Below are 15,841 nucleotides of genomic sequence, written 5' to 3' on the forward strand. Positions count from 1 at the left end.
ATCAGTGTACACATCAGAACATTCGATTTCTGAGACTGAGGTCAAAATTTTCCTAAACAGAATGATCATGTATGTTTATTTTAACACATTATCAGGAAAGTTTCTGCTGTCAATAATACTGCGATTGAAATAATAGTCAGATTTTACTTTAAATCATTAATAAATTTAAAATTGAGTTCTATATTGAATTCAATAAGAGAAAAAGCAAGCAGAAAACGTTCGACTGAAAGCAGTTGCATTTCCATTATCTGAAAGGGAAAAGATGCAGAATTTCGTTACAACATTGTTGCTGAAGCAATTTTCCCATGGATGGATGGAATTGAAAAAAAAAAGATTTTTTTCCCATATAAGTGGAGAAAGGAAAAATTCAACGCTACAGTGTCGAATCGTTTTCTGCTTCCCAGAGCTGCTGCGACGAAGACCGATCCAAACTGTTGTAATCAGTCCACAAAGTCAGCGTCAGTTCTGAGCAAATAATTTCACTGGCCCGACTTGCTATAAGGCGCAGTATGAAAACGCCATCGCGGCGTAAAAATTCTCCGACAAACTTTTTCAACGTTGCCTCGTCAGCGACAAGCCTCGACGGTTGGTCGCACAACAGACGAAGATATTTTCTCACGAAATTGATGCCATAATTTGGCAGTAACATAGTTAATATCCAATAAATTGTGTTCAACATGGTCGCAAGACCAACTGCCAAAAACCAAAACCATAAAAATAAAAAAATCTTTTCATTGAACATGTTGATCATTAATACACATTGTACAGTATGGCGATGAACGTTGCCAAGAACGCGTACTTCGAAATCGCACAATGTCACTCGGGGAAAAATGCCGGTCTGTTCCCATTCGACCTCTTTTAATAAATCGTGCAATACGGAAAATCCATACAGTACATTTCTAGTACCCAAGAAGTGATTTAGTACCAAAAATTGAAGCATTATATTCAACGTGTACAGAAGTTTGATGCTAATGTATAGCATCGTGATGTATGAACCACAGTGTCTGTGCAATGTATAATTTTTCATGCAACTTCGACTTCGAGTTCGATCGCATGCGCATAATTTTTGTACTTCAAATTCATCTTCCATGTGGCGGGCCATTGTCAAAACTGTGCGCATCTTATATTCAGGTTCCATCAAGCGAGCATCGCAAGCCATTTGCACAAGGCCACGAAGATTTACACCTCAAACAAAATTTCATTATTATTTTTTTTAATTTAATGGAAAATTTCCTTGAAATTTATAAATAATTTGCTTCATTAACTTTCAAATAATATTAAGAAACGAATGTGTATAAAATTTCGATAATTGGAAATAATGCCAAACAAAAAAAATACTAATCAATTTGTTTAATATTTAAATTTACACTTGATGTATTTTGTTGTATCTAATTTAACAGTAGTTTGACAAAAAAATTTCATAAAATATCTTCATTCAGAAATAGAATTCCTTATCTGTCATACGTATAATTACTATGTCAAGCATTTGTTGCCTCTTGCCTCTAGTGGGTGCATAAAGATGGAGATTGGTTTCATTTAAAATTTAAACAGCAATTTGTCAAATAATAACAAAATATTGTGAGAACCAAATTGTCATTTTTCATCATATGAATAAGCAAGAATGTTTCGATTAAATTTTATTATAAACTTTATTGCATAAATTGCCTGTATTTTAAAATCATAAATTTCTGTAATTTCGTTACATTAATTCAATTTTATTTTATTTTATTTTATTTTCTGAAACTTTATTGTATTATGCATCAATAAATAAATAGTTAAATGATTAAGTTCAAAATATGAGGAGGATAATAAATAAATGGAGTGAAATTCTGTTTTTGACAGTCTGTCTATTTTCAAGAAGAATTCATTAATGTATAATGAGAACATAACAGATTAATTAACAATTTTTACATTAAACTTTATCAAGCGGTGTAATAATATTCAGAATAGAAGATACAGTTGCCAAACTGAAAAATCATCAGCAAATAAAGCTTTATTCCAATATTCAAAGTCTATTAATTTTCTATTCAAATTGCCACTGCACCGACCGAGGTCAGCTAACAAGTTGCAAATGAAAAATTTAATGATTATATAATTTTCTGTTTTAGTATGAAATGACTAAATGCGCAATGGGCAAAACTCATCAACTTTTCAATTTATTTCAATGATCATCCATCTAGCCATAAACACGTTAAGCTTCAGCAATCGATACAAATCGAATAATGAACAGGTAATTTTCAAAAAAAATATTTTTGCTCATCTTTCACTGCTTAAAGAAAAACAAAACTGTTTTCCATCTTTTGAAAATTAAAATTTTTCTCACTTGCATATCACTGATCAAATTAATAAATAAAGAAAATTTGCAACTTTTCCAACCTTTTATTTCGTTTAATCAGATAAATATCATAATTAGTTTTGCAACTGAGACCACGACTAAATTATGCATAATATGAAACATTTTGCATTAAGCATTTCAAATAACATTATTATATATTAAAATAAATATTCCATATATTAACACTATACATATATATAAACTTAATAATTTCTTTTTTTCCATTATTTTAACCTAAATAATAATATTCATATAAAACTTTCATTTTCTTTGATTCTTCACTGAAAAATCATTTCCACAATGCAAAGATCGATCAGTTTGCAAAAACGTTGAACACAAATTAATTCTCCAGAGTTTTCGACACTGAATTTTCAATATATTAATTTTTGTCAAAAATATTGCTCTTTTCGTTGAGCTCATAAATTACAAAAGTCACTGAATCACCCCGTGAACAATTCATCTGAAATGGCCATAGCGGCAACAAATTTCATGTCATCTTTTTTCTAATAATTTAGTCAATTTATTTTGGCTACTTGTTCAATGAAACTCATTATTTTCAACTTTTAATAAGTTAACTGACTTTATCTTTCCTATTTATTTGGAAGATTTATTTGAAATATATATATATTTTTAATCAATTATTTAGACTGATCAACGTAATTTTTTGCATTATTTTCCCCATGATACATGAATTTGAAGTATCATTTCTAGTACAACGGGGTATTACTTTTAAAATTGAACAATGAAATTTTCAAAATAAAAATGCTCATTGAGGAAAAGCGGCTATTAATTAGAGAAAATTCCATTTTGCACTAGCCTAACTGATCAGTTCCTCAGAGAATATTCCTGTACTAAAATTTAAAACATACCAAAGCAATTTCTCCCTCTCATTTATTATTGTATATTGTTTTCAGGTTAAGAACAAAGCTGCTGAAAATATTGATTCACGTGTTTTACTTTTATCATTTTACTTTTAAATTAATTAAAATATAATTCTGTATTTCAGCCTGACATCAATAGTTTAACAGTTGAGCATAATGTTTCATTCTTCATAATTCTTCTCAAATATTCTCAAATCATTTGTTGAATAAATAATAATTTTTTACAAAATAAATTTCATGATGACGATGATGATGATGGAAAAAAATGAATAATATCGATTTCATTAAACATAAATAAATTATATAAATGAAATAAAGCAGCCGCCTCTGATCAGATATCCCAGTGTTCTACTTAACAGTAGATTTTTATCAATATTCATCCTGGTAAATAACTTGTGACAATGACAAAACTGATATAAGAATGTTGAATTTATATACTATTAGTAAAAGTGATTTGTGTGTGTGTCGCATGGCTGATTGCATAAACAACAGTGCTTCAACTTTGTTTGTATTCTTTTGATCATTGATTTAAAAGAGTGCTTAATTGTCAGTGAAAGCAAGAATGCTTTTCTCTAATTTCAACCTTTTAAAGCCAACCTGGTGCATTAACTACTCTTTCATGTTCGAAGATCATCTTAACAAAAATATGAATGACAACATGTCAATCAGCATGTTTCGCTTGTATAATTTATGAAACATTTTTAGAAGATTATTTTTTTAAACCGTTTCTTGCGTGTTGCTTATTACAGTAAAACATATTTTCACAATGCTGCTGATTATTAAGATAAAAAAAACATAAATCAATCAGGGTAAAGATAATTTCTCAACACGCAACGTTGATTACTAATTTACATTCAACTGGAACAATGTTATTAGGTGATAAGAGAAAAAAGAAAGTTTTTTCCCTACAAGTTGCTTACATGAGCATGAGAAATATCTGATATTGTCTTATAGCAACTCAGTTGGCCGCAACTCTCAGCCTACCGAAATCATGGCATAAAACTGAATCTGAAAACTACTTCAGGCTTCAATGGGCAATGCTGATAAATACACGGTCCATTAAAGTCGGCTTGGGGATCGATTTGGCAATTTGCTTGCTCGAAGTGGTCATGTTGACCCAAAAAGAATCGATCACCAGTCCATAACTCCAACAATCATGCGCGTATAAAACATCACTATCTTGGACAGCTCTTTTCAAAAGCCACGCCTTTTGGAGTCGCCTTTAGGTATTTTTCCAATTATGCGATAAATTTCAACTGTCAGTTGAAACAGAAAAGAGCCGTAACATTTGAAAAATGCATTTGCATCAACATTAACGTGAAACAAACAAATAAATAACATATTCTGCTCAATGTTGTGATTATTATTGTTTAATAACTGAAAAATAAAAATGAAAAAAAAGCTTCTTTTCATACCTGAGTGCCAGTGAAGAAGACCTCGCCAAATAATGCACGGAATGTAAAACAGCAAAGCTTCCAAGCTGAGCACGAACGGTACCCACTGGTAATAGCTGATTTGCCGGTTGCGTCGATTGTACATTTCCCTGGGAATGTCCTCCTCTATTGGAACCCAATATGTGTTTTGAACCCAGCAATAATTTTCCGTATACTGCTCCATAGCATCGGTGAAGGTTGCTGGTACCCAGCATTGTATTGGATAGCCGACGTATTGTTTAGCGCTGACCAAAATGGAAAACGACAGCAAAATTGTGGTCGTGTAAAAATAATGCAGCTTGTCGACAAAGTCGTCGTCAACACGCGGCTGCAAATGCTTGAATGCGTTAGCCAAATAATACAAAAGCATCGTCAAGCCGATCTCCTTTTTTCCGCCGTGGTGGCCACCGTGAGCGGTCGCCCTGAGTTGATGGCTTCCGTGCAATAGTTTATCCGCTTGATAGGCAGGAATGTGATCAATGTGACGAACTTTATCCAGTGAATGGCGCTGAAAATAAAATTAACAAAGTGAAATGAAAAGTTTTTCCCAAAAAATGTTGTATGCAAATTTATTGATTGCACAAACAAGCATGAATCAAACACAGTTTTCTACTTAGTGAAGTTGATAATGCAATCTTCCCACGGTGTTTATCATTTTTCAACATCGAGAAGGTCATATCTACGATTGCCATTTAAGCGTGAAGTTAACTGCTAGAAAGAGCATTTTACAAGCATTTTTCAAAGCTTAATCTGTGTGAATGACAGAAGGAAAAGTGTGCATCTTGTGCAAGTTTACTACAACAAGTAAACTAAATAAGCGCAATTTTACCACCGCTTCTTTCCATGTCAGATGTGCATCGTTTTCTATAAACAGTGAATCCTTTTGTCAGAAATAATAATCCATGAAATAATTTTCTTTCTTTATTAGACTACTTTTAAAAACAATCAAATGAATTTTTAAATCGAATCAAATGAATATTCAAAATTTCTGCTCTAATAACAAGTTCCCATTGTAATTAGTTATTAAAAAGAATTCTTTCTTTTTTAATTATGAAACATTTCAAGCTTTGCTGTTTAAAGTATACAATTCAAATTGCAAACTGACATTAATCTTTGTACTTTTGGTTGATCAGAAATACAAACTAGAACATTTTTGTATTATTAAACAACTAATTACAATTAATTTACTCGAAATAAATTTCAATAATAATAATAATAAGTTAATAATGCAATTGCTGAAAATGATAAATTTCCTACAAGCAAAAATTATTATAATTAATAATAATATTATTGTATAAATTGATGAAATTAAAAAAAAATAATATTTTCAGTTTTTCCTACAACCTATGCTTCAACAAGTCTAAAAGTTAATAAGCATAAATGGAAAAATGAAGCTTAATTTTAATCTACTCGATAAAACCAAAAAAAGGCGCAAATAATTAATGAGTATAAATCAGATAAATGAAAAAATAACGTTCAATATTGTTTTTACAAAATGCAATAGCTGATTTTTTATTTAACAAGGAAACTGCGTCTGATAAATTAAATTTCATGAGTAATAATTTTTCATTTGTAAAAATAAAATTTCCATAGTTAATGAAGACTATTTTTCTGTCCATTTCACATTGGTTACAATATTTTTAAATAATATTCAACAAATTGATGGATGTGAAATGAAATTATTTTTGGATAATTCAGATTTAGTCCTTTCAATCTTAAATTAGCTTACAACTTCCTCAGAAATGGAAATGCCTTTTAAAATGATTTAAAATATGTACTGCATTTTATTTAATTTACTTAAACATTAAATTTGATCTAAATAGTACATTCCATGCCATAATGTGAGATGTATGTGCGTGTGTAGGATGGATGGGTAGACTCGGATATGCTTGATCGATCTATGGATAACCTTAGAAATAAACTATTGAATGAACTATCTTAAAGATTTTGTTCACTCGTTGATGACACTGATTTTTAAACACTACTGCGCTAACTGTTGCTATGACTGAACCTGCCAATATTATTATATACATTTTAGAAGTTGGGATCGGTTTCCGGCTCCCTCCATTTGGCAACAAATTAATTTTATTCACAAAGACAGATTATAGTGGCTTCTTATAGTAGATCATTTTTCTTCTTATTCTAAACAACAATAAAAACAAAAAAGAAGAAAGAATAACTAGCTTGTCGCATTTTACAAAAAGCATAATACAGAAAAGTATAAGCTGAATTTTATCTATGGAAGGTGATCAAAAATCGAAATTTCAGAAAAGCATCACACAATCAATTGTTAATGCCGAAACTGTGCCCTTGTCGGTCGGGTCGATGGCTTCAACCAGGCACTGCATCAGAAAAAGGTCGACTAGCTGTCGCACGCTTGAACAGCTTAACGAAAGTTATATTTATTATTAGCCAGCCTAGCGATGATCGATGCGACTGGAAAAATGTAAGTTCCATTCACAAGTGTGGTACTGGATTCAAATAGAGCAAAAAAATTCAAGAAAAACACAATCTAAAGCTGAATTTACAGTTAACACCACATTCATAGGAAAGAAAATTAATTTTCCCTCCCTTATTATTGACTTTTCATATCACATGTGTCATATGCTATGCAATGCAAACTGAGCATATTGTCCCTGGCAAAGCAGCTACATGTGAGAATTTCGCTTCGCTTGATTTTTTTCTTTCAAAACTAAAAGGTGCAATTTAATTAGCCGCTTTACGTGCATATTTCTAATTGACAATTTTGTGTATGCGTGCGGTAAAATGGAAAAATTTGCATCGAATTCCGGAGATCACCGTTTGAAATAAAGCGCTCCCGCCGGGACGACCCTTTCTCTTTGCTCGGCATCCTACAGTGTTGAACACTGAACAGATTGCGAAATGTTCTTGTACCAGAGTTAATAGTTCTGCATTATTATATTCATTGTGAAATATTCATCAAACATTTTGAGAAGTGAGTTGAGAAATATACAAATTTCAATTTTGGAAAATTGGGAAGACAACGACAACAATGACAACAGCAATATCCAGGTACAAAATAACGTTAATATACCTTGAATTTGACGCCTTTGAAAACTAAGCGAGCCCAGGCGGCTTGTGGCGCCGTATGCTTGTTGGACATTACCGAGACAATTGTTGTTCAACAGGTTGTTCATCGACTGTTAAAGTGACGTTCGAGAAGCGGAAAAATCTGCACCGGATACAAGCTCATACGCGAATCTTTTCAATCATGTGCTTGATTATTTGATTTTTTTTCAAAACAAAAAATAATAAATTTATAATTTCCAAACTAAGAAAAGTTGTAGAAGCAAAGTTTTTCTGCTTAGCACACAAAGTGAGTTAGTTGCTGGTCAGTGATCGGCTCGAACAAGCTGCTGCTTTGGCTGCTTCCTTTTCCAGCCATTTCCTTCACTCGCACACGCATATAAGCTTAAAACAACGCCCCCTAGTGGTCACTTTGATGGACAACTTCACACACTCAGCGTGGGGTCTTTATTGAACAACGGCAGCAAAAGCACCGCTGACACAGTACACACTGATAAATTAGCGCAGCTTGCTTGCTTTTGTCTCATTTAAGCATGCTATTTTACGTTCATTAGAGCAAACTTTTGACGTTTTGTCCCTTGTGATTGTAAATGTAAAATTAAAATAAAAAATATATAAAAAAATAAGAAGAAGAGGAAAAAGTAGCAGAAGAAAGAAGGGAACAATTTCAATACTGAAAATGAACGCTTTACTTTGTCCACGTTTGTGACAACCGCGTTCAGCCTGCAGTTCATGTCTTCTTCGTCAAATCTGCGCGGCCGTCCGCCTCACAGTGCAGGCGATCAAATCGGCTCTACAATTTCAAACAAGATCTTATTACACAAGATCTGCACTTATTTATATTTAATTTTTGTTTATTTTCTTCTAATAATTTGCAATTTAATTGCTTGCATGAAACATGCAAGAAAAAAAATATATACATATGTAGTAAAATTTCTTTGATACATCTGCTTCGGAGAAAACTGGCAATATCACAATATAGAATATTATTGAAAAAGTTCATTCTTTAATAAGTAATTGCATCAGTATAAACTTTCAAAATAGAGTGCAGACATTTCACACATTTGTTACAGTATATTAAAATATTAATATCATTTCTTAATTATATCCATGTAAAAGAAAATAGCATATGATATTACTAAAAGTTGTCTACAAAACAAAAGCTTCCATAAAACTTTCCGTCTAAATTAGCATACAAATTTTATATAACAGCATCCTGTGGTTTCTGATTTATTTTTATAATTGCAGAAAAGAGCAAAATGTGCTTCTCTTAGTAGTTGTTTTGATGTTCAATCAACAAATTCAATCTATTTTTAAAAGTGAAATTATTTTAAGAAAAGCAAATTGAATCAAGTTGAAAGTAGCAAGCATGCTTTAAAGATTACCAAAGTTAGCGTTCTGTTCAAAGATGCAGTGCACATGATTTTCATGCTTTGCAATTTGAAAATTAAAATTTGCTGTTTAAATGCCAAACAATTAATAAATTAATTTTGTTTTTCTATGCTCATTTTGAGAAATTAAATTTTTTTATTTATCACTTTTCACAAAATTTATTAAACAACTAATCCAACAACAAGTGATTATTTATTTATTTGTTCACACAGAAAAAAAGCATCACATAATTTTAACATTTCAGCTTAAAAGTTGAAGTCAGCTTTTAAAAAAGCAACTGTTTACAGCACAAGTCAAAATGAAGCAGATTTCGGTTTGAAACCAGCCCTGATCAATAAAATCCATGCAGCTGTCATGATGCTTAATTCTAAACTTAGAAAAGCTTTTCACTTATAAGCGGCACTGGATCCTTAATTTTGTGCAAATACATATATTTTAAAAACGAAACATTCATGCATTTTTTGTTCTTTACATGGTTATTTGTTGGTTTTTTTATTAAAAAATTATGCAATTATCGAAAAATAAACTCTTCATATTTTTAATTAATGATATTATTCAAAGATACTTTACTTTATTAATTTAAAATTTTTGAAATGAAACAATATAGATGCACATATATATAAAGTATAAATCAATTGATCAGATTACGTGTAAGTTGTAATTCTTTATAATAAAGGAGCTTGTTATTGCAACTTTGATTTAAATGATCATGTATCTTAAATGGTAAAATAAAATCAATAAAATACTGAAAATATTAATAAACATTTTATAATAATTTAGAATAAATAATAATATAAAATATTAATAAATACTACACCTGATGAAAATTTCTGCATTAACTTAATGAATGCAGTCTGAGTGCCAATGAGCAATAAAAAAATTATTTTCCGCTTCGTTCATAATCAGTATGCAACTATGTGAAATGCTTTTTAGGAAAATTTGAATTAAGCATTAAAAATTTTTTTACCGCTGCATTTACTTGTAATGGTAAACATCTTCGATTATCTACAATTTCAATTCCAGGAAAAAATCTCTGAACAACGAGGAAGTGAAAAAGTACTGCTGATTGTTGCTGCAGCTTTTATGTAAAGCATGTTATTTCACAACTAGTAAGAGATTGTGATTGAATATCAGATTTGAATCTTCATTTTTGAAATATCTTTTAAAATTGTTGAGGAATAATTTCAAAATAAAATAAAACTAAAAAGAAAAAAAAACTATAATTATTTTAAATCTAAAATATTATAATAACATTCTTTCAATAAAACATAAGGCTAAATAAAAGGTAGCTATATAATATATTTCAGTATAGTGATATAGTCAATATAGTTACACTTGATAATTATAAAAACTTATTATACAAACATTGAATTTACTTAAACATTATGCATGTTAATGGTAGCCAATGCGAAGACTCTGTGACAAAATTTTACTGCCTTAAAAATATTTATTTGATTTTGCTATATATTCCATTTTTAGGCGTATTTTAACAAAATGCTTTTTGCACCGAATATACTCTCCTGCTAAGTTAAAGAATTTTCATTTTGAAAAAGCTACACTAGTTTGAAATTATTATTTTTACATGGCATTGGAAATAAGTAAAATTATCTATAGTTAACCATAAGAATGAAAAATTAACTAGGCAAATAGCATGTTATAAAAATTGCAAGAAAAACTTTGAAATTGTTAATCAAGAGGCTGAATATGATGAAGATCAATTACAGTGAATGAATAGTTTCAGTCAGTTAACTGATAGATTAATAACATAGCTATATGATAATTACTGTTATATTTGAAATGCATTATTCTTAATTGATGTTCAAAGTATAGCATCTTCTCGAATGAAATTTTAATATTACATTAAATTCATAATCGAATTTTTTCATTGGATTAAAAGCAAGCAAGTAGTGCCATGCTCAAATTTTGTTCATAACAATTACTTTAAAAAGTTTGACATAAATTTGCTATTTGAAGCATATTTTATTTAAAAAGAAGAAAAATGACTTTTGCTTGATTATAACAAATTGATTTAATATGAGTAGCAATATTATGATGAATTCGTACCTGCATTTTAAAAATAAATTTGCCTTTAAAAGTGGAAAGCAAATAGATCCATTCACATAGTGCTTAAGAAAGTAGCATTTTTGAAAAATAAGCTTGAAAGCAAATTTTCGATCAATCGATTATATATTATGTGCCAGCTTTACCAAAATCAGCTCCACCAAAAGGGATGTTCCTGCAATTTGATCGTTGATAAAACTGTTTTGATTGAAATTTGACACCTTTGAATGAGGTGTAAACAATTTGGGAAAATTTTCCTAGCGATTAGCATCCAGACTCATCACTGAACCCATCACAAGAGGCCGTCAACAATTAGAAACCATTTTTCACAATTAGCATGCTTAAATGTTCATATATAAAATAATAGAACGAACTTTTCATCCATTATGAAAGCATCTGACAATTTCAATCGTCTCATGCTTAATAAAACATATTCATTTATATTCACTTTGCCTTTCCCAATTGTAGATGCATATTTATATATAGAAGAAGCAAAATTAAGCGTAAATTCACACATACACACACACATACATATATATGTGTATGTAGGTATGTGTATATGTCAGATCAAACAGATAACTGACGGATATAACAAGAAAATATAGAATTTTTATATGCAAAAATGATAAGTTGCTTTGCTGAGAAAAATTTAATTTAAAAAGAAGAAAGGCACTTTTTTCTTTTAAAATTATCTTAACAATTTGCAAAAATTGTTGACAGCACTTGAGATAGGTTTTCTTTTATGAAGTTCGCAAAAATATTGATAATGAAAAAGCATTTGCCCCAGTAGACACTTTTGTGAATGCAAATCGTCATGCTTTGGACGTTGATTTATCGAAAGTAAAATTTATTCCCCAGCAAAATGTATTGTTTTGTCGTTATTTGGAAATTTATTTACCAAACGTTAGACGAAGCAAAAAGATGCCAAAGCTTTGCTTTATCACTTTCACCGTAACTTGCAACTATTAATTAAGCACATGAATAAGTTGTTTAATTTTATCTTTTATTCATTGCATCACGAAAATTACAAACATTACTCAATATTTAATGTAACGATAGCAATTTCAAAAATAAATTCAAAAATACATTATAATTCGATAGAATAAGAAAAGATATTTTTTCATTTCAAATATTTTAGTGAAATAATTTCCAAAGATAAATATCTCTTTTAATAAAATGATATCATTTCAGATTTTTTATTTATCACTTTTGAATATGCCAAAACTGAGAACAAATTTCCTTAGAGAGCATTAGAATAAAATAAAAAATAAACTGAAAAGTCATATTATGTAAATATTTTCCTTATTATTTCCAGCATATTCTGTATAAATGGAGCCACCAGAAAATTTACAAAAAAAAACAATTGTAAAATAAAACTTAATCTTTCAAATAGTTATTAAATTTTAATAAATCTTTTACAGCATATGAACAATTCTCACTGCCAAAAGAATTGGCTTCAAATTCAATACATAGAAAACTTTGCTTTTTGTAAATTGGTAGACTTTTTAAAAATGATGATGTAAAGTAAAATATTTTTTGAGAAAAAATGGAATATTTTTAGCGTACGTTTGAAGCATGTGCCTAAATAGCAGAATGATAATTATTGATTTACGAAGTCAATTAAACTGAAAATCATTTCCCAACAGAGAAAGTGAAGTGAAACGTTCTAAATTTGGTTAAAAGTTGCGAAGAAAATATTTAAAAAATAACTATTTCAATAGCATATCTTTGCATCAGTGCAAGAATTCGAAACAAAAATATTTATAATAAAATAAAAATTATCAAAAACACTTGTTTGCAATAAGTGCAAATTTTTTGCTAATCATAAAATGACAAAAAATGAACACAGCTATCCCTTTTTTCCTAACAACTGCTGAAAAATATCATAGCATTGATTTGACTGCTAATCGGAAAAGAGATTTCAACGATAAGCTGATCAGAAAGAAATATTTCTTTTTTTTCTTGATTTCACATATTAATATATGTTCGAAAAAGAAAAAAACTTCACCAATATCCATTCACGTAATATTCTGCACTCTATTGTTAAATAATACTTTCTTACAGTAATTACTGTAAAAAACAGGTTTTTTGTTGGCGTGTTTTTCTTTCTTACTGTATAAAAATAACTATTTTATTGAAATATTAATTTAAAAAATATTATATTGAAATTAAATAGAAATTAAAAGCTTACTGTTGATGAGTTGGGAATTTTGTTCAATTTTGTTGGACAAATATTTCGAACAGAAACGGCCGCCTGATAATAAATGCGGCAAAGGAACGACACCATCGAACAGAGCTGACTGGCAATATTGGACACTGTTCAACAACGCTTTTCAAGCACCGCTTCGTCAGCTATTCAGCTTGGCAAAAGTAATCATTTGATTGGATAACTAATAAATGAGCAGAAAGTGACGTATTGAGAAATTTACCCGTTTTTTTCTCCAACTCTGAGAAAGCCAGTGAGGAAAAAAGCCAAAATTGAACTATCGATTGAGTGTCATTACGCCAGCACGCTTCACCTGTATAATTCAGCTTGCTTATTTGACTTTTGATGTTGGCAAGTTGAATATTGTCGAAAAAGTGAAAGCCAACGTGGCTTTTAGCTTTTAGCCGTTCAACGGGCACGCAGAAACAAAAGAAACACTCAAATGAATTGCCTATTCTCACTTTCATTATTCTATATTGCACAGACGCAGACCCAGACACAGGCGTTGCATTGGCACACACAGACGAATTCTTTGTGAAAATATTTTGAAAAATATTTTAATTATGTATATATATTTTTCTATTCAATAAATTCATGTTTCTTTCATATATTTTTTTTATTTCATCTGAATATTATATATTGAATATTTCTCCACTACAAACTGTCGAACAACTAATAATCCACCCAATACAGAAGCGTCTTCAACAAAATACATGTATTTTTTTAAATAAAAAATAGAAATCATTTAAAAAAATAATTATATTTTTAAACACATATACATTTTTATAAAATAAATTTCACAATATTATTCATAAGTTGAATTTTATTGAATGATTAAAAGAAATTTTAATTGTCAATTATCTGATTTTTGAAATATAATTTTAAAATATTAAAATTAATAATGCACATTTCTTATGAATTTTTATATTTTGTTCAAGTACCAACAAATGATGTGAAATAATATTAAGAAAATTGAAATAGAATTCAAGCTAAAAAATGTAAAATTTAGTTTCAACAAGTGAAATTGGAAACCTTTCCTTTTCTCATCTTATTGACAACATTATAACAATTCTCCATGTACCTTCATCACATGTTGCTTGCAAAGGAAAACGATGAAAGTTTATAGGCTTTTTCCATTAATATTAATTAAAATCACGACATTTTATTCACATCTTATTCAGCTAATGGAGTCATATTTCAATTTAAATGTCGTCTGTGTACATAATTTAAAAATTAAAATTTATCATCAAAGAAATATTATTATCAGCATGTAAATTTTCTCAACCTCAACATCCTGTCATAGAAAATGGTATATCTAACTTGCCACAATTTTAGTAGCAGCGTCTTTTATTGACTGAAACTGCTCTTGCATTGAAGATATATGTGTGTGTGTCCAAATGAACATGTGTGGAAAAGAAAAAGAAAACAGCTTTAATAATTAATTTTATGAAAATGTCCAACTTTCAAAGTATGGATGTACATTTTTTTATTTGTCTATTATTTATTGTCGTGTTATCACTTGTTGATGATGATGAAGTAATATTTTTGACATTGCCTGCTTTTATCAGTACACAACTTAAAGGTTCATTTAAATTGAAACGTTGTAGAATTGTTACTTAATCTAATAAAATCTGTCAACACAATATAATCATCCTATATCCATGATGAAGAGCGGCCGCTGAACCCAGCAGGCGCGTTTACGTTGATTTTATTCAATTATTGTCTAGCAATCTTCTATTGATCGTTTAGATCTTCTTTAAATTGCATGCCAGATGACCATTTTCAACTTATAAGCTACTTTTAAACTTCCCAAAGATGATTAAAACTGAAGTGACGGAATGGGAATTTGAACTGCAGTGAATAAAATAAATTTGACCTCCTATTAACCACTTTGCGGATAGCAGTTTCAAATTCTGGCAACGGCAAGTGTAAATAATTCAACCCCTGCAAACATATGCAAGTATCTGCGTTAGCATGTACTAAACAAAAAAAACAGAAATATCCAGCAAAACTTGCTAAAGAAGCAATGAACATTTCCCTTAAAAGTTATCGAAAATGTTGATCAACTAAATTTTCAAATTATTCACTAATAACGAATAAATTAAGCTATAACTCTTCAAATCTAAAATTATTGCTTATTATTTAGCTGAAATGTGTTGTGCGTAAAAGTTTCGTGATTGTACTTCTGAAATGCATTGATAAGCTTTACATTTAAAATATTTTCACGGACCACTTGAACACGACAATTTTGCAGTTTGAAAATTTCTCTACAAGCATTTATTTATCAGCGCTCAATTGGCAAATTAACATTTAGTTTTCTTTATTACGCAAATATGATGATAATGACAAACGCATTCATCAGATATGTTGTTTTCAAGTTTTCATAGGAAAAAAATTAAAAATACCGTTTCAATGCATTCACATCACTGATATTATCCAATAGCAATGCCACCAAGTTTTCAGTAAAATATTACAATATATATGC

The 15,841-nt window shown here is 29.7% G+C and overlaps 3 protein-coding genes across 3 annotated transcripts; all 3 read right to left on the reverse strand.

Moving 5' to 3' along the window:
* Nucleotides 1–373: 373 nt before the first annotated feature.
* Tsp_00524 (innexin-16) lies at nucleotides 374–5,148 on the reverse strand. The gene is made up of 2 exons (XM_003376269.1): nucleotides 4,632–5,148; nucleotides 374–1,185 (listed from the first exon to the last, which is right to left on the reverse strand). Exons 1-2 carry the CDS (start codon nucleotides 5,017–5,019, stop codon nucleotides 374–376), a joined length of 1,200 nt encoding a protein of 399 aa, XP_003376317.1. The 5' UTR covers nucleotides 5,020–5,148.
* A 1,765-nt stretch (nucleotides 5,149–6,913) lies between these two features.
* Tsp_00523 (placental protein 11) lies at nucleotides 6,914–7,807 on the reverse strand. Its single transcript, XM_003376270.1, has 3 exons — nucleotides 7,695–7,807; nucleotides 7,373–7,558; nucleotides 6,914–7,034 (listed from the first exon to the last, which is right to left on the reverse strand). Exons 1-3 carry the CDS (start codon nucleotides 7,805–7,807, stop codon nucleotides 6,914–6,916), a joined length of 420 nt encoding a protein of 139 aa, XP_003376318.1.
* Nucleotides 7,808–12,044: 4,237 nt separating this feature from the next.
* Nucleotides 12,045–13,823, reverse strand: Tsp_00522 (placental protein 11). The gene is made up of 2 exons (XM_003376271.1): nucleotides 13,580–13,823; nucleotides 12,045–12,112 (listed from the first exon to the last, which is right to left on the reverse strand). Exons 1-2 carry the CDS (start codon nucleotides 13,821–13,823, stop codon nucleotides 12,045–12,047), a joined length of 312 nt encoding a protein of 103 aa, XP_003376319.1.
* Nucleotides 13,824–15,841: the final 2,018 nt, after the last annotated feature.

The sequence above is a fragment of the Trichinella spiralis genome (assembly GCF_000181795.1).
Source record: "Trichinella spiralis strain ISS 195 chromosome Unknown Scfld4, whole genome shotgun sequence".
Taxonomy (NCBI): Eukaryota; Metazoa; Nematoda; class Enoplea; order Trichinellida; family Trichinellidae; genus Trichinella; species Trichinella spiralis.